The sequence below is a fragment of the Patagioenas fasciata genome, chromosome 2, assembly GCF_037038585.1.
Source record: "Patagioenas fasciata isolate bPatFas1 chromosome 2, bPatFas1.hap1, whole genome shotgun sequence".
In the NCBI taxonomy this organism is placed as follows: Eukaryota; Metazoa; Chordata; class Aves; order Columbiformes; family Columbidae; genus Patagioenas; species Patagioenas fasciata.
This window is the reverse complement of record NC_092521.1, coordinates 4,003,284-4,029,690: the sequence shown is the minus strand read 5'-3', so window position 1 is coordinate 4,029,690 and position 26,407 is coordinate 4,003,284. Positions and strand designations below refer to the sequence as shown.

The 26,407-nt window shown below is 42.3% G+C and overlaps 1 protein-coding gene across 15 annotated transcripts in view; it reads right to left on the bottom strand.

Annotated features, from left to right (window-relative positions):
- The window catches only part of TSNARE1 (t-SNARE domain containing 1), a 535,013-nt gene that overhangs the window by 325,426 nt on the left and 183,180 nt on the right, over positions 1 to 26,407 (bottom strand). For all 15 annotated transcript variants that reach the window (XM_071803753.1, XM_071803759.1, XM_071803758.1 and 12 more), the window contains 2 exons: positions 19,874 to 19,951; positions 11,768 to 11,837 (listed from right to left, as the gene is read on the bottom strand). In XM_071803753.1, the coding sequence (XP_071659854.1) occupies positions 11,768 to 11,837; positions 19,874 to 19,951 (148 nt within the window). The remainder of the gene's footprint in view (positions 1 to 11,767; positions 11,838 to 19,873; positions 19,952 to 26,407) is intronic.

Here is a 26,407-nt window from a genome sequence, read left to right as displayed (position 1 = left end):
ACCTCTTGGGAGTCAGCACCAAAACCATAAGCTGCTGCTCTTTCTTCTCCTGGTTTTTATTTCTCCTCCACCTCAGGTTTTGCCTCCAAGAAGTAAGACTGGACTCCAGACACAATCACCTCCTCTAAGGCAACAGATTTCTCTAAGCTGGTGAGGGGCTGGAGCACAAGTCTTATGAAGAGCGGCTGAGGGAACTGCGGCTGTTTAGCCTTAAGAAAAGGAGGCTGATGGGAGACCTCCTCGCTGTCTACAACTACCTGAAACGAGGTTGGAGCATGGAGGGTGTTGGTCTCTTCTCCCAAGTAGCAAGTGGTAGGACGAGAGGAAATGGCCTCAAGTAGCACTAGGGGAGCTTTAGATTGGATACAAGGAAAAAAATCTTCATGGAAAGGGTTGTCAGGCATTGGAACAGGCTGCCCAGGGAAGTGGTGGAGTCACCATCCCTGGAGGTGTTTAAAAGGCATTTAAACGAGGTTCTTAGGGATACGGTTTAGTGCTAGAGTTAGGTTAGGTTACGGTTGGACTCGATGATCCTGAGGGTCTCTTCCAACTGAAATGGTTCTATGATTTTTCATCCAAAAGGGAGGATATTATAATTTGAACACCATCTAAAAGGGTGTTAGACAAGACTTTGGCATGCAGGGTTACCATTTCCTGCAGCTTAAGAGAAAAAAAAGTAGAAATACAGTTGAAACCGAACACTCATTGAAATCTATACTTTTTGAATGCTTTAATAAGTTTCATTCCTTTGCCCATGCCTTGCATAACGTGGTTGTTGCCATGGGACCAAGTGCACAGCACTCATGGTTCTCAAATATTCAAACTTTATTGAACTGTTTACTGTTGCAAAGTGCAAGGGGTCATGTGTTCAGTCTTAACCTTCTGGAATTATTTACTGTAGTAATACTAATAAAATAAGTTTTAAAGGAGGATGAAAATTCCTCCTTGGCTTGTTTAATCCCTAAGGATGTCTTCTGGGGAACTAAGATTGGTTTTTTTTTTCCCTCATTACCTTAAATCTAGAAAGAAAATGCCCATGGTGTGACATTGCAATCACTTGTTCATTATTCTGCAAGACTGAATGCATGAAGATCATGGGATGTGAACAGGCAAGCTCTCCATATAGAAATTGCATCTGTGTTTTGTGAACACTGGGAGAGAGAATACAACGAGACAGCGATATAAAATGTCCTGGTAAACATGTATAATCCCCTTGAGGTTTGACTTCTTTAAAAATGAAACACGCATGTTTGTCAAACACTTGACCTTCAGCTTGGTTATTCAAGAGGAGGTCATGGACCCATGGTTGATTGCAAGCATTTCCTGGAATAAATCTCCTAAGTCACAAGCTAAATTGCAAAATCTGTGACATTACTAAAAAGTAGTCAATGCTGTACTAAAATTATCATTCCTTTAAAGCAGCCTTAGCTTCTCTTTCATTTTCTTTGCAGTTTTCATCTGGCATTATTCACTTCTCTTCCTCCAAGACATTTTCCCAAAGAGCATCCTCACCTGGCTTATCTAGTTCCACTTCAAACAAGGTAGGAAAAAATATTTAAACCCAATCCTCGATGAGATTTCCTCCTGATGTCTTATTAATGCTCTGTGGAAGTGTTACTTGTTGAAAACTATGTCCTTACTCAGTTAAAACATTTGATGTCCGTATCCATTGCCTAAAGATCTGACTAATCCCTGGTGGTGCCTCCAATGGTGGGAAGACAAGTGCAGAGGGTTTACTATGGCCTTGATTGAGCATGGTAGATGAGGTTCTTAGGGACATGGTTCAGTGGTTTGACTCAACGATCTTGATGGTCTCTTCCAACCAAAATGATTCTATGACACTCTGACTCATCCATTAGACCATTGCAGTGATAAAACACAGTGATATTAGCAAGTCAAACTGACTCGTCCAGAAAGCAATAGCTTGGCAAATCCTCATGCTCTTTTCTGAGATGTGACTTTTCTTTTTTTACTTCTTTTTTTTCCTTTCCCCTCAAACCCAGCAAACATTTCAGAGGATGTTAATTGCTTCCATAGACAGCCTGCAGAAACATGACTGAACGGATCAGCCGAAGCCACAGATCATAACAAACATCATTCTCATTGACGAGACCGCCGCTCCTGGCTTCGTGGCCAGCGTTAAGACTCCGGGAATAAACGAGATCTTCCACAAAGCCAACAAAAGTATTCCAATAAAGATTACAACATTTGGATTAGCATGTCAGAGCCCTGAAGGACTCCACAGCAGAATGGATGCTGACAACCACGCACTCCATGCCTGCATCCATGAATTATTAAACAAAACTTCATCCCACGGGTCCTCAAGTCAATCAACATGAACTGCATTGCTGAATGTATAACTATGGGCATAAAAACTTACCATAAACATGCAGACGTCCTGTCCCCCTGTCCAGGAATTGGATTTTGGTCTCCAAAAGTTTACGGAACTTGGGTTTATAAATGCACAGGCAAGTCACCCCAATAAGGATCTCAAGTCGTAGGAAAAACTTCTCACCCTTGGATGTTTCAACGCAAATGAAAAAAATGATTTGCCCTCTGCAAGCTATGCTAACAGAATGTGAATTCATCTTCTATTATCTCTAACTGCAGGGAGAAAGAGGCAAAATATAATAAGCTGGTTTGCTTTTTGAGGCAAGGGAGGATGAATTTTGCTCTGTTGACTAAAAATGTCCATCTCTAATCTGATCAAACACCACATTTCTTTTTCAATATATGATAATGGCAAAAGTAGTAAACCCAAAATTTAAAAACACTAATATTTTGACTAATAATAGGAGAAGAAATCTGAATATGTGTCATTGATTAAGCTCAGAGAGGCTTCAGAAAAACTAGTGAAAATATCGCTGTTATCATGGTAGTCCCAAGAGCTGGAATGGGAGTCATTTATTGTATTTATTTATTCCTCCTGCTATCACCCACAAAACAAAAAGTAAAATAACATCAGTGTGAGTTCAGCATTTCTCAGATAAACATCTTAGAATGAATTTATGAAAAGACCAAACATGACAGTATTTTTACACATGGCAATACCCAGCTACATTTCTACTAGTGTAAAATTGTCTTGCAGTTAATACAAATAGAGAGTTTGCTTAAGGGTGCAGTTGGATTCCAAAATGGGGACATACACTTTTCACCCAAGGCACCAAATCAAAGGGACGCATGGGGTAGGGAGGTTTATTCTTACAACATCTAGTCACTGGCAGAAGACAACAGTCATCTCTTTGTTTACCAAGGTCTGTCATCTGAATAGCATAAAGACCATGAGACATTACTGCAGAACTTGTTCCTTGAGTGAGCAGGCAAGGAACTGTGTTCACAGTGTGGTGACAGACTTCTCCTGTTCTTCAGACCCTCTCTGCCCTGAAGTTGTCACAACCATGGTGTTTAGAGTCACAGAAAAGAATCATAGAATCATTTCAGTTGGAAGAGACCCTCCAGATCATCGAGTCCAACCATAACCTAGCCTGTCTCTAGCACTAGACCATGTCCCTGAGAACCTTGTCTAAATGCCTTTCAAACACCTCCAGGGATGGTGACTCCACCACTGCCCTGGGCTGCCTGTTCCAATGCCTGACAGCCCTTGACATGAAGATTTTTTTCCTAATATCCAATCTAAACCTCCCCTGGCACAACTTGAGGTCATTTCCTCTCATCCTATGTCTTGTGACTTGGGAGAAGAGATCAACCGCCTCCATGCTCCAAGCTCCTTTCAGGCAGTTCAGAGATCAGAAGGTCTCCCCTCAGCTTCTGTTCTCCAGCTGAACCCCACAGATCCCTCAGCCGCTCCCATCACACTTGTACTCCAGCCCCTCACCAGCTTCATTGCCTCCTCTGCACTCTCTCTAGTATTTCAATATCCTTCTTTTAATGAGGGGCCCAAAACTGAACACAGGATTCAAGGTGGGGCCTCATCAGCGCTGAGTACAGTGGTACAATCACTTCTTTAGTCCTGTTGGCCACACTATTCCTGACACAAGCCAGGATGCTGGTGGCCTCTTGGCCACCGGGGCACACACTGGCTCACGTTCAGCCGCTGTCACCAACATCCCCAGGTCCCTTTCCTCCAGACACTTTCCAGCCACTCTTCCCTGAGCCTGTAGTGCTGTCTGGGGTTGTTGTGACCCAAGTGCAGGACACAGCACTTGACCTTGTTGAATCTCAGAAAATTGACCTCAGCCTGTCAATCCAGACAGTCCAGATCCCTCTGTATGGCCTTCCTACCCTCCAGCAGATCAACACTCCCACCAAATTTAGTATAATCTGCAAACTTAAACAGCTGGAGCTAAAGCTGAAGGGCGAATCTGCAAACTGGAGGTGGGAACAAGGATAGATGGGAGGGCTGGGGCTCCCAGGCAACCCAACTTTCACCTCCAGAGATACCAGCAGCGACCGGGCTCCCAGGGTCTTGATTTCTTGACTCAACATGACATTGAGGAGAGACCAAAAACCGTGAGCTGAGACACGAAAGCATAAAAAAACCCCAAAAAACAACAACAAAAAACCAACCCAATATAAGAAGCAGCAGCAATGAAAGACCTTCAAGAGGATATAGTCGCTTATCCCCCAGATGACATCTTTCCTTGCCCCCATGCATGCATCTCCTGAAGCATCTGTCATTTGCCACATATCACTAATCATCACTCCATCACTCAGTGGCTTAAAATTCACAGCCTACTTCCAAAGGCTATCTTGATGTGAGAAGATGCTATTGCTCTGGCCAAGGTTTCTGGTCATCAAGACCTCTGGCAAGGGCAATTTGGGAGGAAAATGCTGAAAAGAAAAAACTTCTCTGACAGATTGATTTGTAGTGACCATTAGAAACTGTTCAGGCATGTGAAGGAAGACTCCAAGGACCTCTCTGAGCAGGGAAGGTGGTCAAGAGCAGATGAATTTATCATCATTGGAGAGTTCTGTAGTTCATCACCAGCTTTCGTAATTTATCACAGAGATGTCACATATATCTGGAGCTCTGAGATTCTTAAGTGTCACGTAAATACAGTTATAAATGCAGCGAGTGTATTATACAGTTAAATGCAAATGTTGTAATCTGGCAACCCATTTTTACTGCCAAACCTAGAAGGTTTTTCATGTCAGAAATTGATGCCAGCAGCGATAAATGGAGGATAGATAAAGTTAATCCGACCACTTTGAGTTGAACAGGGAAGGTATTACTTTGAAGGGTTTAACATATTAACGGAATCAAAACGACATTTCAAAATATTTATGGAAATCTCTTTTTTTCTTTAAGCTTATACAAGCAGTCTAACAAAATCATATAAAATATTATTAAATCCTACCCTTAATTAAACATGCTGACACTTAAAAGCTTCTGTCTGATTTACTTAAAAAAATCTTCTTTCAGTAAATTGTGACTTTAAAATATCTTTCTGCTCCAAAGGAATATGCATTCCTAAGGAAAACATTTTTTTAACAGAAGCTTTAAAAAAAACAAAATGTAGGTTTTTTTCTTAAGCACTACCTCCAACTTACAAAATAAACAGCTAAGATATGAAAGAGGAAACAATAGACTGAAATAATTAAATTGAGGGGAAAAAAAAAAAAACAGAAAACAAAACACCTTTATTGTTTTATGGCAATTCAGAAAGCTGAGGAGAATGGCTTCATCTGCCTCCCCAGGAGGACGGTGAAGCTTGTAGACACAAGGACAATCATGACTTAGGTGAGAAGAAACTGAGTTACCTTAACCATTCAGCCTGAAGGTAAACTAGCAATGGTAACTCCCCCATATAATTCATGGGGACATCTAGTATAACTTCAGATGTCCTAGGGTGCTACCAGGCCTACAGCTGTTGTTTCAGAAGAGAATGAAGTCCAAGTATTGTGCCAAAACTGCCAATCCCACATAGAATCACAGAATCACTGAATCATTTTGGTCATAAAGTCCAACTTTTAACCTAACATTGTCACTAAACCATGTCCCTAAGAACCTCACCTAAGCATCTTTTAAACATCTCCAGGGTTGGTGATTCCACCACTGCCCTGGGCAGCCTGTTCCAATGCGTGACAAAACTTTCCAGGAAGACATTTTTCCTAATATCCAATCTAAATCTTCCCTGCTGCAACTAGAGGCGGCTTCCTCTAATCCTATTGCTTGTTCCTTGGAAGAAGAGATCAAGGCCCTCCATGCTCCTACCTCCTTTCAGGCAGTTCAGAGATCAGGTCTCCCCTCAGCCTCCTGTTCTCCAGGCTGAACCTCCCAGGTCCCTCATGGCCCATGAGACTTGTGCTCCATGTGTGTCTCTGACAACCTGAGACATCTCAATAGCCTCAAGAGTCACCTATCTTATCAGGATGAGCTGAAGCTTGAGAGACAACCATTGACTGAGCTCACATAGACACCTACCTCTAGATGTCTTATCCATAACAAAGGTGATATGAACAACCTGTGTCAAGCAAGCACCATGGTTGCGTCCAATCTGTCGTAGATTAAAGACCGTGTCCTGAATGCCACCATGTTTCAAAAGTGCTTCTACAAATCCAGCAAGCCACCCTGGACTGAGCCTGAGTGGACTGAAGTGCTCATTGTCATTCTTCAGTTGACTTTTGCTGTTCAGAGAGGCTTCAAGCTTGGACAAGGGATGCTTTTCTAACTCCATATGGGGCATCTTGCATATGTCCCATTGGTTGTGCTTCACCATAGGTATCACTTGATTTCAGGGTTGTGTGATGGCAAAATAAATGAACAAAGTGATTTTACTCACCCTCCAAAAATTCTTTCGGTGACGTGGCAAACTGTGTGAGGAAGGGTGAAGAAGATGGAGTTCCTTCTAATTCCAGCCAAGAATGTGGCAAACCATCTCCGTATTTTGGCACAATTCACAGAACCATGGAAAACAGGTGCTCTGTGAGGTTAATGTTTGGCCAAAAGGCAGGTACAAGGAGCAATCCAAAAACTGCATGTTTGGCCTCTTCCATGACCGTTGCCTTTGTCTCACCTCCAAGCAGCTCAGATCCCAAACTGAGCTTTCCATTTGGAAAATACTTCAAAACTCCTTTGCAGTCCCTGCACCATAATCAGTCCTGCAGCATAATCCTAATGAAATCATTAAAGTATTATGCGTGTTGTCAGTGTTCTGCAGACAGTGAATACTTCATGGATATATATTCACTAATACCGCTCAGATGGGACACTCAGGCTGTGGCCATGGGAACTCTGTGTCGTGCATCATCTTAACCACAACTGTTGTATCAATTTAATCAGAAAAGCGGCTTTATTTTCACACTTTGTATATATGTAGAGCTGAACCATCTCTGAGTTGCACAAAAAAAACCCCCACGTATTTCAATAATATGCACATTGAAAAAAAAAATGTCAATGGGACAAGGGAGAGGGAAGGTCAAACTTGGGCTTTTCCTCATATCAGGAGAAATCAACACATTTTGCAGCATGGACACGCTCAAAAATCTCATCAGTGCTAAAAGCCCCAAAAAAATCCCTCTTGTAACTCCTCCCTAAACAGGTAAATTCTCATGCGAGTGACTTGTAAGGGATCCAAAAATGACACCAAGTGAAGATTCATGGGTTACATCCCAGAGACTTGGTAAGATACCTTTTTTTTCTTATTAAACTTTGTTCTCAGGTAAATAATAATAATAATAATAATAATAATAATAATAATAGTAATAATATCTGGTGATAGACAGGGAAACTTTATCCTTACGGTAATATTAAAAGGCAATGTCTCTGGACCCAAATCTCTGTGCTCAGCTGGGCAAAGGCATCTTTCACCCTTGATGTGCTGGATCATTAATCACAAAAAATTGTGGGTAAGACCGAGACAGGATGGACTATCATATTGCCCATGGAGAATTACTCAGGTTACAGGGATACTTTCAATTCCAGTCCCTTCTTGAGGATGTTGGGAGACAAATCAGGCATATCACAGAATCACAGAATGTCAGGGGTTGGAAGGGACCTCGAAAGCTCATTGAGTGCAATCCCCTTACCGGAGCAGGAACACCCAGATAAGGTTACACAGGAAGGTGTCCAGGCAGGTCCTGAATGCCTCCAGAGTAGGAGACTCCACAACCTCCCCCGGCAGCCTGGTCCAGTGTTCTGTCACCCTCACTGGGAAGTTTCTTTCCAAATTTAAGTGGAACCTTCTGTGTTTCAGTTTGAACCCATTACCCCTTGTCCTATCATTGGTTGTCACCGAGAAGAGCCTGGCTCCATCCCCCTGACACTCACCCTTTAGTTATCTGTAAACATTAATAAGGTCACCCCTCAGTCTCCTCTTCTCCAAGCTCCAGAGCCCCAGCTCCCTCAGCCTTTCCTCACACAGGAGATGCTCCACTCCCTTCAGCATTTTTGTTGCCCTGTGCTGGACTCTCTCCAGCAGTTCCCTGTCCTTCTGGAACTGAGGGGCCACAACCGGACACAATAGTCCAGGCATGGTCTCAGTAGGGCAGAGTAGAGGGGCAGGAGAACCTCTCTGACCTATTGACCACCCCCTTCTAATCCATCCCAGGTACCATTGGCCTTCCTGGTCACAAGGGTCCAGTGTTGGCTCATGGTCATCCTGCTGTCCTCCAGGACTCCCAGGTTCCTTTCCCCTACACTGCTCTCTAATAGGTCATTCCCCAACTTATACTGGAACGTGGGGTTGTTCCTGCCCAGATACAAGACTCTGTACTTTCCCTTGTTATATTTCATTAAATGTTTCCCCGCCCAGCTCTCCAGCCTGTCCAGGTCTCTGATGGCTGCACAGCCTCTGGCGTGTCAGCCACTCCTCCCAGCATATCCACTCACAAGAATAGAGACCGGTTTTCACTTTCTCCTGTAGACAGTGATTTATCCAGGAATTCAACTGTATTTGCTTAAATTAAAAGCTTCAGTGCCTAATGTCGGGGAACACCCTCATCCCAAACCCTCTGGCTAAGGAGGCAAATAAACACTTGCAGAGTTTGGATTATTAAACCAAAGGTCAGAAAAAAATAAAAAAATAGTGTATATTTTTCCTGTAACGTTCAGTACTTAACAAGCTGTTTTTAGCCAAGCATCACTGGAGAAATCTGTCAGGATTGCCTGCTGGTCCAGGCTCCTCACCCCAGCTCCATGTGCCTTTTTTCTTTTTGCTCCCATTCCCTTCCCAATTAATCCAGGGTCAGCTGCATCCAGCCAGCTCCATCTAAATCTTCTTATGGGCATTTATGTTTCACTCGTCAGGACTTTCAGCTCCAAGCATGTAGTATTTGCGCTGGGTCTGGAAAGAGCTTTGACAGAGATTATTCCCTGTTAGGTCTCATATATTAATATATTCCATTCATGCATCAGGGGCCAAGTTGGTCTCACTGACTCTGTTTGAGATGAACTCTCCCAAATCCACTTCCCACAGATACATCCCTTATTCTGAACGACTCAACTATCAAAGGGAGGGAAATCATTTCAGAAAAGGGAATAGCCCAGTCTGACAGTAAGAAGCCTGCACTCATCTGATGATATTACAAGTCCTGTGCACAAGAGGCAGAAAGTCTGCATGAATTTGAAAAGGAGTCAAGCAACTTTGGTTTTGTTTTGTGTTCTGTTTTAGCAGGACCCTGCAGCTAGGTAAGAAAATATTTTTGCAGTATACGAACTATTGTAGCTAAATGGTAGGACCATTATTCACCGTGAATTCCTATTCCCAAATACTCTGCTTCCCCTCGACTGCTTAACAGTCTCATTTTAGGCAGTGATAGTCACCTAGTCAGTATAAAAGTAGAAAACGCTAATTTTACTATTTATATACCCATGAAATACTATCACTTTTCTAATAGCCAAAGCTATAAACCTACCAAATGTACACTCATTGCCGCCCAACCATCCTCCAGGGTAGAGGATGTTCAAGGAGAAACATGCATCAGCCTTTGAAGGCAAGGGGTCAAGTGGCAGAGGAAGAAGATTAAGTCATGATTTGCAGCCGGGGAAGCAGAAAATGCTGCTCCAAAGGTCTCACCTGAAGAGCTGACCCTCTCCTTGTCCCTGAACATAGAGATATATGCGACACTGCCAGCTCTCATGATTCATGGCGTGCTGCTTTTTGCTGGTGCAGCTCTCGTGAGAGACGGGCAGAGATGCTTGTAGAGCATCCAAGACTCCTTCTCTACACCTGGCGATGAAATCGGGGGCAACGCAAAGGACAAACCAGTATTAGGACATGGTGAAAGAATGTGATGATTGAGGGGAAGACACCTGATGGTCCTCCCTCCTTCGCTTGGCATCCTGCAACTGTTCAACCTGGAGATGCCACGAGCCACATGGGAGAAATCAGGAAAGATCTTCTGAATGAACCAAGAGGGACAAGACCAAGAGGAGACAGATCCAGGAATTCTGGGTCTGACAACAGGGACAGAGAAGCACACTTAAAACCAAAAAAAGCTGCACTGAACTATCTGGACAACTAATGATAATTCTGAGATTAAAAATAATCATCGCAATTAGTGCAACATGAATCTATTTATGTAACTGCTCAGAAAAGAAGAAAATTATCTCGCTGTGTTTTTGAAGTGTGCTGAAGAGTCAAGGAATTGATCATTAAATTAAAAAAAAAAAAAAAACAACAAATAAAAGAATAGTTCAGGAGTACAAGCACAATAAATACTCTCTGTGATAGAAAAGCTTTCCTGGGTTAAGGATGTTCAGCAGTGACTGGGGTGGTTTATGCTACTTTTGTACATGTAAACATCTTTCCCAATTACATCAATCTCCACAGGCTGCCTTTTTACGCTTCCATCCTCTCCAACCTCCTAAATTTAGTTCCAAATGTTCTGACTATTATTACTATTCCTATTTTTAATCCTTAAGTTTGCAAAACAGCACATACGTGAATTATAGAAGATCTGAAGCACTGATGAAAGCAGAAGAGACTGCAAACCAGTCTGAGAGTTTATATTGCACTGAGAAGGCCAGTCAAGTCCACCAGACAAATTACAGTGTATAAAGCCAATATAAAGAAATAGAAACCAAATTCTTCCCTTTGTACACAGTCAAATCTCAGCAGGAACTGCAGCCACATACACAAAATCAGAGCCACATCCTAAGCACTTGATTCTAGCATGCAAGCTGCATTAAGGGAAACAGCTTTAATAAATTGTGCTACATTTGGAAAAGCCATTTTAATTCTCTAATTAGCATGCGTACGATGAAAACTAACTGTGCGTGCTTGTGTATACACACATCTAGAACACAGAGTTTAATGAACTGTATCTATTGCAAGGGAAACTGAAGTTTCGTTTTCACAGTTTTGTGCCATGTGATGCAGGTTTGACACCACAACACACTATTCCGCCTATAAAATACCTTTTTGCTTTCTTTTCTCGCTTAGATTCACAATCTTTGGCAAAGAGGGGAGGCAGAAGAAAAAAAAAGGAAGAAAAAAAAAAACCTACACAAGCATCCTAGTCTGGCTTCACATTAAAATAAATTAAAAAGAACAAAAAAAACAACCAACAGCAAAAAATAACAACACATATACGATGACAGAAAACCCTCTTACATTGCGGGTCATCACTTTCTGTTATCTACCTACCATTCTCTGCCACCTGAAACAAGCACAAGCAAAGCTTTATATGATCAATACATGTCCTACCATCATTAATCACCAACAGAAAGGAACAAAATGAAGTAAGCTTGACAAAAAAAATTGTCCAGGTATAAAAAACGGATAGAAGAAAGGAGGATAGATAAGGAAAAGAACTGAAAAAGCTGGGACAAAAGGAGATCTACAGCAATTCAAACCAAACTCACAGTCCATCCTGCAGCTCTTGAGTATCATTTGAGGTCCCCAGAGATCGAAGGCTTCTTTCCAGAGAGGTCACTGTCAACAGCAAAGAAAGAAAAGATAAAGAAGCAGTACCCTTTCTCAGAGGAAAAATATTGGACTTTCAGTCATTTATTTGTCTTTTAATTTCTTTTCTTTCAAAACAGCATGATGAAGTTGTGTTTGGGCAGGTAATTCATGAGAGAAAGGGGACAACAGCTGGTAATGTCTATTACTCAAAAATTGATAAACTGGGTCCCTTGGATGCATAAATGGTGAATCCACTTGTCATGTGTTGTAACATGATGGGATATGATTGCTTGCAACAGCCACAAAACCTCCATTCCATGGACCTTGCACAGATCTCTGACTCTTCCAGTCCCAGACTTTTTAACTCTTCATGTTATAGCAAGTGCATTAAATTCCCAGGGCTGGAGACAGAATGGTTGGGGTTGGAAGGGACCTCTGGAGATCATCCAGTCCAACCCACCTGCTAAAGCAGGTTCACCAGAGCAGATCACACAGGAAGGTGTCCAGGTGGGTTTGAATGTCTCCAGAGAAGGAGACTCCACAACCTCTCTGGGCAGCCTGGTCCAGGCTCTGGCACCTCAAAGGAAAGAAGTTTCTCCTCATGTTTAGATGGAACCTCCTGTGCTTCAGTCTGTGCCCATTGTCCCTCATCTTATCACTGGGCACCACTGAACAGAGTCTGGTCCATCCTCTTGACACCCACCCTTGAGACATTTATCAGCATAAAGAAGATCTCTCAGCCTTCTCCAGGTTGAACAGACCCAGCTCCTCAGGAGGTCCATGCCTTGAGACACCACAGAACTGCACATGGAACATCTCCAGCTGGAAATGTGCCCTCAATGAAGAGGCAAGAAATTACATAATAAATACTCATTGTTCTGAATAGCGATTAAGAGGCATAACACTGCTGTCCATTCTGATATCTCCTATCTCATTGTTCAAGACTTTAATACTAAAAATATTTTCTTTGTTTTCATTCACCTGCTTCACTGTGATCATCTTCTGTGTTGGAGCTAAGGAGCTTCTTGGGTTTTTCCATTATAGAATCATTTTGTTTGGAAGACACCCTCAGGATCATTGAGTCCAACCATAACCTAAGTCTAGCACTAAACCATGTCCCTAAGAACCTCATCTAAATGCCTTTTAAACCCCTCCAGGGATGGTGACTCCACCACTTCCCTGGGCAGCCTGTTCCAATGCCTGACAACCCTTTCCTTTAAGAAATTTTTCCTGATATCCACTCTAAACCTCCCCTGGTGCAACTTGAGGCCATTTCTTCTCGTCCTATCACTTGTTACTTGGTAGAAGAGACCAACACCCTCCATGCTCCAAACTCCTTTCAGGCAGTTGTAGGAGAGAAGAACATCCTAAGAGCGGCTGAATGCTGAAAATAATGGTTGGTTCTGCAATACACAGTAACATCAGATTTAAGAAAAATATATATGTGTGTGTATGAGCGTGTATGTATATAAAAAAGTGGCCTTTTAACAACCTTGAATGTTCACCGTCTCGAATTCACTCTCAAATTAACAGAAGGTCACTACTTTTGGACTTAGAATATTGAGTATGCAAAGCACTTTGAGGTCTTCCACAAGGAAAGATGCTAAATAAATGACATTCTTAATATTTGCATGTGAGATTTTTCTCAGGATGTTTCCAGTTCTAAAAACTCATAACCCATTATCAGTCACACTTCAATATTTAAGTAAGGAAAAAAGAACAGATTAGAAACATGGCTCAATTATTTCTGCAGAATTTTAAGAAATCCTCCATTTTAATGACTCTGCAGATTCTGACGTGGCCTGTAACTTTGAACAAGTCACTAATATAATTCCACTGACAGAAAAAATCCCCTTTTCTCTTCTGGTCTTTCCTGGGTTGACACCAAAAGTCACCAAATAGCATAAAAAATGTACCTGGACAACATGAGTATTCAAAACAGGTTTGAATTTCACCATATAGTTTCACCTTCCTTGCCAGACCTCAATAACATATTTTAGTGTAGAGTTTGACAATTCAGCAAGATAAAGCCTCAAGGAATTGTCTACAACTGAGCTAATAATTATTATCCTTTGATGGACACACGGTGTTATACAGAATAAACTGAGATTTTTCACTAATAAACCTTTGCTTCTCTAGGAGAAGAGGTGTCACAGATATTATAATTCCCTCTCTTTCTGCATCTGTAATCCTAACAAATCAATCTCCCGTGCAATCTATATATTGTCCATTTCAAATACAAAATTTGCCATAATCTAAAAATTCTTCTGGGACCATCAACCCTGCAAGTCAAAGTAGTAAATCCACTTGTATGAACATCAGATTTCATAGAACGTGTTAATGCCATGGGTGCAGCTCCAGAAGGGAAAACAGCAGCTACAGTATCCAGGCACCTTTCTAACCTGAGCTGCAAAATCAGAACTCACTGGGAAGCAGTTTTTCTGTTGCACAAAACAGTTAAAACTTCACACAGATGCCATTTCACATTGAGGCAAATCCAAGAGCTTTCATAATTATTAAATATTTTGGAAAACATACATGAAAGCAAAAGAAGCTTAGACACGAATGCAAGAGAAGAGCGAAGTGTGTGTCAGTCAGGTGAGAAAGTGACTCAAGTTTAAGTGCCTACCCTAAAATTGTATCCAATATTTTAATTTGAGCATAATATTTACGTACTAACATAGAGGTCAGTCATCCCAAAAGGACAAGATATGCACTCTGGAACAGCCAAAGGTCAGCATTAAATATGTTTTTTACATGGGAAATGGCAGGACTAAGACTCAAACTTGAGTCCCGTGTATCTTGGAGTGGACTAAGCTATTTTGGGATAGATCTAACTTAATTTAGCCAAGGATTGGTCTATCAAAATCCACATAGTTCCTGCGCTGGATGTGGAAAATCCCTCTCAATTTCCAAGTTCTGACCGTGCGAGCAGTAATTCTACCAAAGGAGCAACACATCAAGCTGTGCTAGAGAGATGCTGTGAAGCCAGTGTTAAAACAGACATGTCACTTTAAAAGCCTTGTACGTTTAATTTTTAAAAGGTATATAGTAGTCCTCCAGGATGAGGCACATTCAGAAGAGATCACTGCACAGATTTACGTGAACGGAGAGTTTGGCACCAGTCGTCTGTGCCGCTGCAATCCTTAAAATCAATGGGGGTAAGAAACCATCTTGAGGTGGCAATGGAGACTTTATCACATGTTGAAAAAACCTTTGCTCAGCCTCTCAGATCAAGGTAATGGGACTGCACATGGCACCAACCTGTCAAGGGGAGTCATTAATGAGCAAGTAACAGGAATTAGAGAGGGAACAGACCCATTAGAGCACTCAGGTTCTTCATCCGGTCAGGACAGGTCTGATTTCTCCAGTATATCCTCCGCTGATCAGCCCTCTAGACGTGATGCACCACACCAATCCCTTTTACGAGCATTATTTATTTTAGTTATTTATAAGGTATTTACTGAGAGGGAGCTAAAAGCTGTACACTGAAAGAAATGCAAAACCTTAATAAAACTAAGTAGAAAAAAAGCCATCAATAAGACTGATTCAGCCAGTATTTGAGCCTCTTTTTTGTGCATTTTTTTCCCCCAAAAGGAAAAATCAACTAAACAAAAAATACCATAAAACGTGCATAAGTCAAAGCATGATCAGACAATCTTCCCTATGCTCAACAGGGTCAGCCCCCAAAAGAATTAGGAAAAGAAAGCAGATTCAAAGAATGGGGAAAAGCTCCCTCTTCCCATTGACACTTCTGTAAGACATGGGATAAATAAATGTTTGCAAGCTCATGACCTGTCAGGAGAGTCATCCAGTAGCACATAAACAGAACCAATGCTCTTGACTAAGATTTTTTACTCAACACATAAGAAGACTTTCATTTCAGGTGCATCGTTTGGACTCCAAATTCAACAACGAACCTGGAAAGCCTCAAAGAGGCTGAGCTAAGGAAAAGGGGAGCTGTGTTTGGATTTATAAAACCCTGTAGGATGTTCGACCCCCCATGCCCAGCACAAGAGACGTACAAGCCATCATCTGCTGAGCATCTGCAAATGCAGCTGCTTGCGTGGTGGTACCCAAACAACAGCACTGATTTTGCCACATGCTCCGAGATGAAGCTCGCTGGGTTTCCTGAAGAGACCATATGGTATAGGTGTACGGGGCAGAAGGGATCATGGGCATCCTTTTCCATTTTATAACTCTGTAAAGTTCTTTACCTAACGTTGATTAGGTCTGCAAAATCTTGGCACTGTGCTCAGCATCCCTCTCCTGAAAAGTTGTTTTGGAGAAAAAAAGAAAAAGCTAAGAAGAAACCACACAAACTGAACAAAACTTATTTTAGCAGACAAAAAATATATGGGTGGTGAACCGAGCAACAACAGCAGAGTATCTTATGGGCATTTCTTCAACCTAAAAGCACTTTAAAAAGCATTATAAATTCATGGATTCATAGATTTTAAAGGCCAGAGAGAGCAATTCTGATTATCCAATCTGATTTCCTACCATAAAATTTTGTCCCATCACTCCTACATCAAGAGTGTAGACTGTAGCTGGACTAAAGTATATCTTATAAAAAGACATTTGAATCTTGATTTAAAAGTTCGAAGCAATGCCAAATCCATCACATCCCTTTAATAAGCAGTTCTAATGGCTACTTATCCTCATAGAGAAAGATTGAATTTGTCTAGCTTTGACTCCTATCTCCTGATCTCGTTACGTGCGGGAATGTTCGATTAATGAGCCCTACGCTATCTATTTGATGTCTTTCTTCCCAGAGAGGTACTTAGACACCACGATCAAGTCCTCTTGGATGTCTCAAACACAAGTTCAGATGGCATGCATTTTAAAGCCCGATTTGCAGACTTCAAATGGTTGTCACAGCTCTTCTCTGTACCCTCTCCAATTTTGCCAAAGAGTTTTAAGTACAGGCACCACTGTTACCTGCTTTGCGGAGCACTCAACACAGGCAACTCTTAAGAGAACACACATCATCACACACTCTACACCATTACAAGAGGAGAAACAAAGACCACCAGGAATTGCTCAAAACCTAATAGAATGGATTAATGCAATTCTAACAAAGGATTAAAATAGAAATTGGATTGTGGCATTAAAGAAAAAAAAGTTGCACTGCTCATCTTAAGGGTTTCTCAGGACAACTTCAACTACAGTAGAAGCTGTGATTACAGCACAGAGATATATTAAGTCAGACCTAACCTGGCTAGTCTGGGTATTAATAGCACACACAAAGACTTGTGAGTAGGTTGCAAAGCTTCACACCAAGCCTTTGGTTTGGTAGTAGAAGTGTTATGACCATTCATCATTACCACTTGTACAACCAAGACTGATGCTAATTTAGGTATTTTTATGTGTAATAATATGGTAATACACCCATCTGTAAGCCAAACATCATCCCTGGGGGTGTTTAAAAGACATGAAAATGAGGTTCTTAGGGACATGGTCTAGAGGCAGACTTGGCAGTGTTGGGTTAACTGTTGGACTTGATGATCTGAAATGTCTTTTCCAACCAAATTGATTCTGTTCTATTTTTCTATTCTACAAATGATCACAGATGGGAGGTTCAAGCTTCCACAGTGGACACAAGCCCAAGTCACGATGTTGGAGTTCCCTCGAGTGAAAGCTCAGGAAAAAGGATTTGGGGCTCCTGGTGGACACCAAGTTGAACATGAGCCAGTAACGTGCTCTTGCCACAAAGAAGGTGAATGGTATCCTGGGCTATATTAGGCAAAACATTACCAGCAGATCAAGGGAGCTGACCGTTCTCTTCTACTCAATAGTGGTAAGGCCACACAGTATCACAGTATGTTTGGGACTGGAAGGGACCTCGAAAGATCATCTAGTCCAATCCCCCTGCTGGAGCAGGAACGCCTAGGTGAGGTTGCACTGGTTGTCCAGGCAGGTTTGAATGTCTGCAGAGTAGGAGACTCCACAACCTCCCTGGGCAGCCTGGGCCAGGCTCTGGCACTCTCACTGAGAAGAAGTTTTTTCTCAAATTTAAGTGGAACCTTTTGTGTTCCAGCTTGATCCCATTACCCTTGTCCTATCATTGTTTGCCACCGAGAAGAGCCTGGCTCCATCCTCGTGGCACTCACCCCTTATAAATTTATAAACATTAATAAAGTCACCCCTCAGTCTCCTCTTCTCCAAACTAAAGAGCCCCAGCTCCCTCAGCCTTTCCTCACACGGGAGATGCTCCACTCCTTTCAGCATCTTTGTTGCCCTGCGCTGGACTCTCTCCAGCAGTTCCCTGTCCTTCTGGAACTGAGGGGCCCAGAACTGCACACAATATTCCAGATGGGGTCTCACCAGGGCGGAGTAGAGGGGAAGGAGGACCTCTCTCAATCTACTAACCTCCCCCCTTGTAATACACCCCAGGATGCCATTGGCCTTCCTGGCCACAAGGGCACAGTGCTGGCTCATGGTCATCCTGTTGTCCACCAGGACCCCCAGGTCCCTTTCCCCTACACTGCTCTCTAATATCTGATTTCCCAACCTATACTGGAACCTGGGGTTGTTCCTGCCCAGATGCAGGAGTTCAGTGTCCAGGTCTGAACTCCTTAGTACAAGAGAGACATGGACATGCTATAGAGAGTCCAGCAAAGGGCCACAAAGATGACTAAGGGTCTGGAACACCTCTCCTGTGAGGAAAGGCTGAGTGAACTGGGACAGGTCAGCCAGGAGCAGGAGAAGACGGAGCAGGAGAAAGGTTGAGGTGGGATCTTCTTTATGTATATGAATATCTGATGGGATGGAGCAAAGAAGATGGAGCTAGGCTGTTTTCGGTGGTGCCCAGTGACAAGACCAGATGCAACGGACAGAAACTGAAATGCAGGAGGTTCCCTCTGAACATCAGGAAACACTTTCTTACCGTGAGGGTGGCTGAGCCCTGGCACAAAGTGTGAATAATTTTTTTCCTTCTGATTTTACAGCAAGTTGGGCACTTGAATAACTTCATGGATCCTACCCAGAGCCTACATTGGTTTCAAGCCTTCACCTTCTGGGATGCTGGAGAGTAACAATGACGCTCACAGTACTTGGGGGTACATCCATATTGCAGGATGTCCTGAACTCTAGGTGATGATTTTCAAAAGAAACTCAAACCTACGAATCCCTTGTAATCATAGAAAAATCAGTGCTGGAATTTTCCTGGCAGGTGGAGCATGCACAATTTCTCTAAAGAAGAGAGAACTATTTTTTAAAAGTTTTACTTCCCATTCTTCTTTCAGCAAGGATTCCTTGCTACCAGGGCTGAGATCTTATCCCTGGGACACTTTGGAGAATAATTACAGAAATAAGGGGACACTAAGATCCTTTTTTTACACCCTGTCTGTCACCCAACCCCCAGAGATACAGAAAAGACCAGAGAAGCTGTTCAAAGTCCACCATAAAATCAGCACCCCATAATTTTAAATCCTTGTCTGACATCAGTGTGTTTTAGAACTGTTATACCATGACATTAACGACCATTCAGCAATGCTAGTTTATATTTATCTGTAAAATAAATCCTTCCAGCCCAACCCAACCAAACTGATGAGCCAAAGAAGGGAAGCGCTCTGAAAATCCAGGGTCTAGGGAGACGTGAGTGGGAATAACATCCCCGCTCAATCTACAGAGTAAAGAATAACAGAAGAGTTTTGGTGTTGGTGTTTTTATAAGGGAGATAGATGTTTTGCAAGCTCCTATGACAGGCTCCGAAGGCAGCAGTGCTGCAACACATTAGAAAATGAGTCTGGCTTGTTCCACCTTTCTGCGCTCTAACTCCCTATTGTAACAGATGACACAATTAAAAATAGAAAAGGATGTAGTCTCAGCAAGGATTGGAATATATCTGTGCCTGTTTAATGGAACATATGGTGGAATATTTTTACATCTTATAAAGAACTGTGTATTGGACATGTGCTGGTGCTCATGAGATGCAGCAGCAGAAAAACTGCATTAATCTTCGCTCCCTGACAACGGGAGCTGCCATACGCCGGGTACACGCACACGAGTCATCAGCAGGACAGCGCACAATTGACTAGGAAACCTTTCATTATACGCACCATTGGAGTTAATTCGGAAGACATTGGCTGAAGTCTCCTGAAAAAGTTCCTGTAGTTCACTGGGATCAATCTGGGTAGCTGTGAAGACAAAAAAAAAAAAATTGAAGATATATTAATACTGGAGATCACCAATCGCTTTGAAAGGGGAGTATCTCCAACTTGATCCTCTGAAAGGGTGTGCAGGTTCTTCCTCACTCTGGAAATTTAGCCCAGCTCACATGGATCAAGACAGAATTTTGTAGGAGTTAATAGCAATTGAAATATAAATTATTTCTGCTCATTTACCGAGTGAGAATATCAGACCCACAAATGAATGAGAAACCACAAGCACAACAGCATGGTCAAGCATTGCTTAGCAGAGCAGGATGTGATGTGAGCAGGTCTGGCCTTCAGAAATGGGGAGAAAACAGGGAGCAGAGTGCAACTGCTCCATGGGTCAAAGCTTTTGGGGCAGGAATCATAGAATCATTTCAGGTGGAAGAGACCTTCAGGATCATCCAGTCTAACCGTAACCTAACCTAACTCTAGCACTAACCCATGTCCCTAGGAATCTCGTCTAAACATTTTTTAAACCCCTTCAGGGATGGTGACTCCACTACTGCCCTGGGCAGCCTGTTCCAATGCTCAACAACCCTTTCCGATGGGGACTGGAGTCCAGATGTGTCCTTCACACATTCATCTTCCATTTGGGCTGCTGCCCAAATGACTTCACTCAGCTTCATTCCCAAAGTCCCACTTTGGCCAAGGCACCCAATATCTGCCCTAAAAGGAGAAAACTGAAGTGAAATTTTGAGTGCTTGGCTTTTGTTTTGGGTTTTTTTGTTGTTGTTGTTACCTTCACAGGTTGCCCAGGGAAGTGATGGAGTCACCATCCCTCCCTGGAGGGGTTTGAAAGGTGTAGAGATGAGGTTCTTAGGGGCATGGTTTAGTGTTAAGAGTTAGGTTATGGTTGGACTCTATGATGTTGAGGGTCTCTTCCAACCACAATGATTCTATTATCTCCTAACATTAAACCGCCTGAAACCATCCTGAGCTTCTCGACAGCTTCATCATATTCACAGAAGCAAAGATGTGAGGTTGGACTGGGCCATATTACAGAGAAAGGACACATTGCTTAAATGAGCTTTTAACAGGCATTGAGCTTCTGACTGGTAATAGTCACCAGAGAAATGTCTATGTCTTTGGCACCAGCTCTCAGGCAGCAGCTTCACAGCAGATTTTCCGATGGTTTAACCCTGTTCTGCCTCCCACTTGGGTCAATTCTGCAGGTTTCCCAAAAAACTGCTCTACCTGAAACTTTGGCCAGGTCCAAAAGCACCACAGGGTTGTCCGCTCAACGCTTCACAACACATTCAAATGGCTGCTGCTACAAGCAAGCTGCTCCTCCATGTCAAAGTACTACAGAAACGCAAAAAGGAGCTACAATTCATATTCTCAAGTCTTCAGACTGTAACTATGACATATTCTGCACCCCCTAACCAGGTTGCCCTAAGCTGTTAAAACACCATTTGGAAGAGCAGAAGGTCATTGACAGAATAAGGTAAAAATCATTAACATTGGACAAAACAAAACAACAACTTGCTGCACTGCTCCGGTTGGTCCTGAAGATGAATCCCATGGTGCTTGAGGACAAGCTCTACATCCACACAGTGCAATCGGGGGATTTTTCCACTGCTTCTCACACATCTCGCCTGCAGCATCTATCCCGCGTGATGCTTCAGCCCTGTACCAGTTGTAAATAAAGTCCCGGATCAGCCTGTCAGGTTGACACAAATCCGGGGCATTAAACGGTGTTTAATCCAAATGCACAGGGGCTCGTTGCTAGAGATTTTTGCACTCTTCTACTGTTCCTCCTAAATCAGCTGTCCTAGACACTTCTTTCCATTGCCTTATATATGAGGCTATATAACACAAGAAATTAGCTCGGGCTTGTCCGTCCCCCAGGAATTTCACTTGTTGCTAACAAGATTCAGTTTTCATTAAATCACTGATGAAAAAGCAGCACAGGATAAGATTTTTAGATCTTTACAGACTGCGTTGAACCCACTTTCAGTAGGTTTTCCTGGATTTTCAGCATGCTGACACACTCCAGGTTAGCAATATAGAAGGATGGGTAGCCAAGATGTAGCTTCAGCTTGGCCAAACCTCTAATTGCATGTGCTGAGTGGACTAGTCCACAATTATTGTGAAAAACTGTATTTTCAGCACAGCCTAGTGATCCTGAGTCCATACACACTTAACATATTTTGCTGAATGAAGTCTCATACGAACCATGATGCCATCAAACCACGGCTGGAAAGTCTTTCAAGCCTTCAATTACATTATTGCATTAAACTCTGAGTAACATGGACTGCAGAATTCAATGTGTTCCCACGTGGGAACACTCCTACAGATCCACAGAATACAGCAGGTACCTCTGGGGAGTCATTTAAAATGCCAAAATCACCCCAAAACCAAGGTGAAATACCCTAAACGTTGCAAAAGGCAGGAGAAGCACCAGTTTCGTTGCATGGGCTGGGCACACCTGCATTTTGGGGTCCCCGCAACACCATGGTAAAGAAACATTGAACAATATTGTGTGTCCAGAGTTGTTCCCTAAAGTTAAAAACTAACCAGAAAAATCAGATGTTAATTTGGAAGAGTGGGATTTATCCAGCATGGCCATGGGAATACTAATTTGCTGACCTTGTACCACATTTCCCCAATGGAAAAGAAGCAAAATATACCAGGGCAGTGTGTGAAAATCATATTCTGGAGACATGGAAATAATTCACTTTTTAAGCCTCAGCGTGATATTTACTTCAGGCAAATGCAAAAGGACCGTGAGATGATGAACTCTCCCTCATAGCCTTTCGAAGGCTTGAAATCTCAATTCATAAATATCTAACCTCACATCTCAAACAAGTGCAAATTAAATGAAAAAACAAAGGCAGATGCAACCTTTGGCCAGAATTTCCAAGTAATTACTTTGAAAATACCGTGCTCAGAGAATGGTTTATCTGAGAAAACTGCATTGAATCCAGCTTGTTATTTCCCACCCCTGGATTTCATTTCATGTTACAGCATGCTGCCAGTTCTGGTTTTATTTAAATATTTTGTTTTAGAAAAAAGAGTAGTAACAAGGAGTTTGTTTGAAGTGCTCCAATTTCAAGTTTCCACACTTCAAGCAGAAATGTTGTAACTATTCATGGAGGATTCAGCAGTTTGAGTAGACAAGGGAAACAATTTAAAAACAGCAGCAGAAAGTAAAGGAAAAACCACATCTGTACAGCCAAGCTAAGTGAAGACATCCCAAGAATGTGAAAGAAAGGGAATGTGAAGAGCATTTCTGTCTAATAAAACATTAAAAACCTTTGGCTACATAAAGCGAGTGCTAAAATATTATGATTCTCCAAGAAGGAATTCGAGGTTGTCGATATCCAGTAGATATTTTGCAGGCCCCAGCGCTAATAGAGTTCAGGAATACAACTTGGTGACTTTCACACACACCGTGGGTCCAAAAAGCTGTGAAGGTGTTTGTGGTGTTTGAATTACCAAATCCTATGTGCAAATCATTTCTCTGCTTCCTTAACTGGCTATTTCCAAAAACATTTTTACAGTTTCCAGCTGTTTTCCCCACTTGCTTTCCAGCAGAATCCCTTTGGTAGGAGACATGACAACCCAACTTCCAGCTCAACCTTCTTCTCACCTACCAAATAGTGAAGACCTGTTGTATTTATTGCCATTGCTAAAGCAATTATTGCAATTACTAAAGCAGCAGCAATTAAAACTTGTTTCCTACTGTTCCTTAATTCTTCCATCTTTTGCCTGAAAAGGTACAGGTGAGTGCAGCAAATAGAAAGGGTGAGTTTTGAAGTATTAATACATGCTCTACCAAAGCAAAACATGTTTATGTGCTCTGGCCAAATGCCATGGGAGTCTCAGCTGCAAACGGGATCTTTAGGAAATGTGCAGCTTGAGATGGAGCCACTGCCTCATAATCCACCTTGCTGCACCCCTGAAAATGCATGTATTGGCTTTTCTTCTTGTTGTTCATGTGCTTAGTTTGCTTATTGCAGCAAAAAATCTTTTGCTTTCGCAAGAAAAATAGTTGCATCCCATCATGCGATAACTGCATGTGCGTAGTACGAGATGTTCCTTGTACGATGATGCTGATGGTGCATGAGGAGGGACAGGGAGGGAAGAGGAGTCATCACAGCCAAACTGTCCTTTTCCCCCCAACTTTGCTGCCTTCTCCTCCCTGTTAACCCTTCCCATCTTGTAATCACAGCAAACTGCCCCAAAATAAACCTTGAAGGCACTATGTCCTCTAGTAAATATGTGAGAGCAAGGGAACAAACCTTGTTTTATTCTTAGCTGGTTGCCCAGCTCTGTATCACCACAACAAACTCAGGAGTTGTTCTGGGGATAGTTTATCCCAGAAATTGCTTCCTCTAGGCAAAAAATCAGTGAGAGTGCACCGGGTGAAACATCTGGGTTGGAAAAGACCCTTAAGATCATCGGTTCAACCATTAACCTAACACTGACAATTCCATCACTAAACCATGTCTGTAGCACCACATCTACACATCTTTTAAACCCCTCCGGTGATGGTGACTCCACCACTGCTCTGGACAGCCTGTTCCAATGCCCAACAACCCTTTCCATTAAGAATTTTTTCCTAATATCCAATCTGAATCTCCCCTGATGCAACTTGAGGCCATTTCCTCCCATTCTATTGCTTGTTACTTGGGAGGAGAGACCGACACTCACCCTGTTACAATCTCTTTTCTGGTACTTGTAAAGGGTTGCAGGGCACCTTAGAAATCCATACAAGCCGTGATCTTTGCAGCCATTATTCTAGTGGCAACTCAGAGTTTCCGTTCCACATTTCAGTGCAATTATAATGTCCAATTCATCACACTTATGTCTATGGGACATAACCTGGAGCTCGTGGTTTGCTTCCCCTCATCCTGCCAAGGAGGGAGAAGATGCTGTTAATGCACACGAGCATCCCTGGGGCTGTGAGAGTCATTAGTTCCAACCACTGACAGCAGTTGCAGCAGGGGAAGGAGAAATCTAAGCGAGCTAGCTAGCAGAAATCTCTTTTAGTTCCTCTCCAAGACAAGCCAAGTGCAAAGCCTGAGAAGGTTTATAAAAGGTCTTGTCTCTAGCGATCTGGATATAATTAATGTCCAAAGGGAATAGCCAGAGGTCCAGGACAACACGCATGGTAAAGACATCTACAGGAATATCTTTTTGCTTAATGTTAATGAAAACTGCCTGTGCTCCCCATGTTAATCTTCTTTGCCTATTAATTATTTCACACTAATTTGAAGCTCCTAATGGCTTTTCTGCAGACAGGTGAAGTCAATTGTTTCCCTGAATTCAATTTTGTGGCAAACCCTAAATAACTCAAAAGTTGCAGAAAAGAAGAGGCAATAATTACAGTAACTCTTCTGAAAAAAGAGGAAAAACTGGACAAGAATTCAGTGTTTCTGCTGTAGTAAAGCAGCTCAACATCTCAGATTTGTAATGCATTTATCCCCAATGCACCACCAAGAACTACATCTGTGTTCTTTAAAAGAGTCACAGATTTTCTGTATCTGTATCTTTGCTCCTTCGAAAGCTTTAACTGGAGTTATAACAGCATCCTTTGCTGGAAATGTCCAGTAAAAAGTTATTTGGTGTCATAACTCTTCTTTTGTACCATGGAACTCCTAAAAGGAGTGAAGTTCAGGGAGGGAGCGACCTGTTCACTATGATTTCAAACCATCCATCCCAAATCCTCAGTTTACCTCTGCCAACAAGGATTAAGCACAACTGCACTCAGCCCTGTGGTTTAATCCCTTCACAACCCAGCTGAACGGACACATCTCATCCATCAAGGACTTTGTTTCTTCTCCAGGACCAGGGAGACATTGTAAGGTTTCAGTACTCCCTTGAAGACTTTTCATAGTGTTGACCTATGTTATTCAAGAGAATCACTCCTTACTGAAGACTATGATCTACATTGAGAGTCATGTGCCTCTTGCACTGGGAAACAAACTCAAGGGAAAGAAAAAGATTGATTATGGGTGCTGGTCCAATAGTAAAAGATTTTCACTGGGGAAAAACTCAAAATTCACGTCTTTGTTTTAGCTTTTCCACAATGACTGATGTGCAACTGAAGAGGTGGAATAAGATGAAGGAGGTAGAGATGGAAAAAGAGCAAAGACAAAGCAGATTGTCATGGGGAAAAGAAAATGCTGCAGAAAACAGAAAAGCAAGAACCGGTGGATGCACAGTCACCTACATCTATCCCAGAGAAGTTCTCCAGACACAAGCACTCAACAGGTTCCCAGGGAGCTCCTCCCTGTGAACTCTCTTGTGTCTGATCCCATGTTTCATTCCAGCCCTCGGTCTCTTCCACAACAAGAACATTATTTTGTTCTTTAGCTGACATTCCATTTCATATAAACCATAGGAACCTCATTTATCCTCATGACCTGCTGTTGAAAATGGTCAAAAAAGGTTCAACAAATAGCAACATCAAGAGGACCAGCCAAGCACATG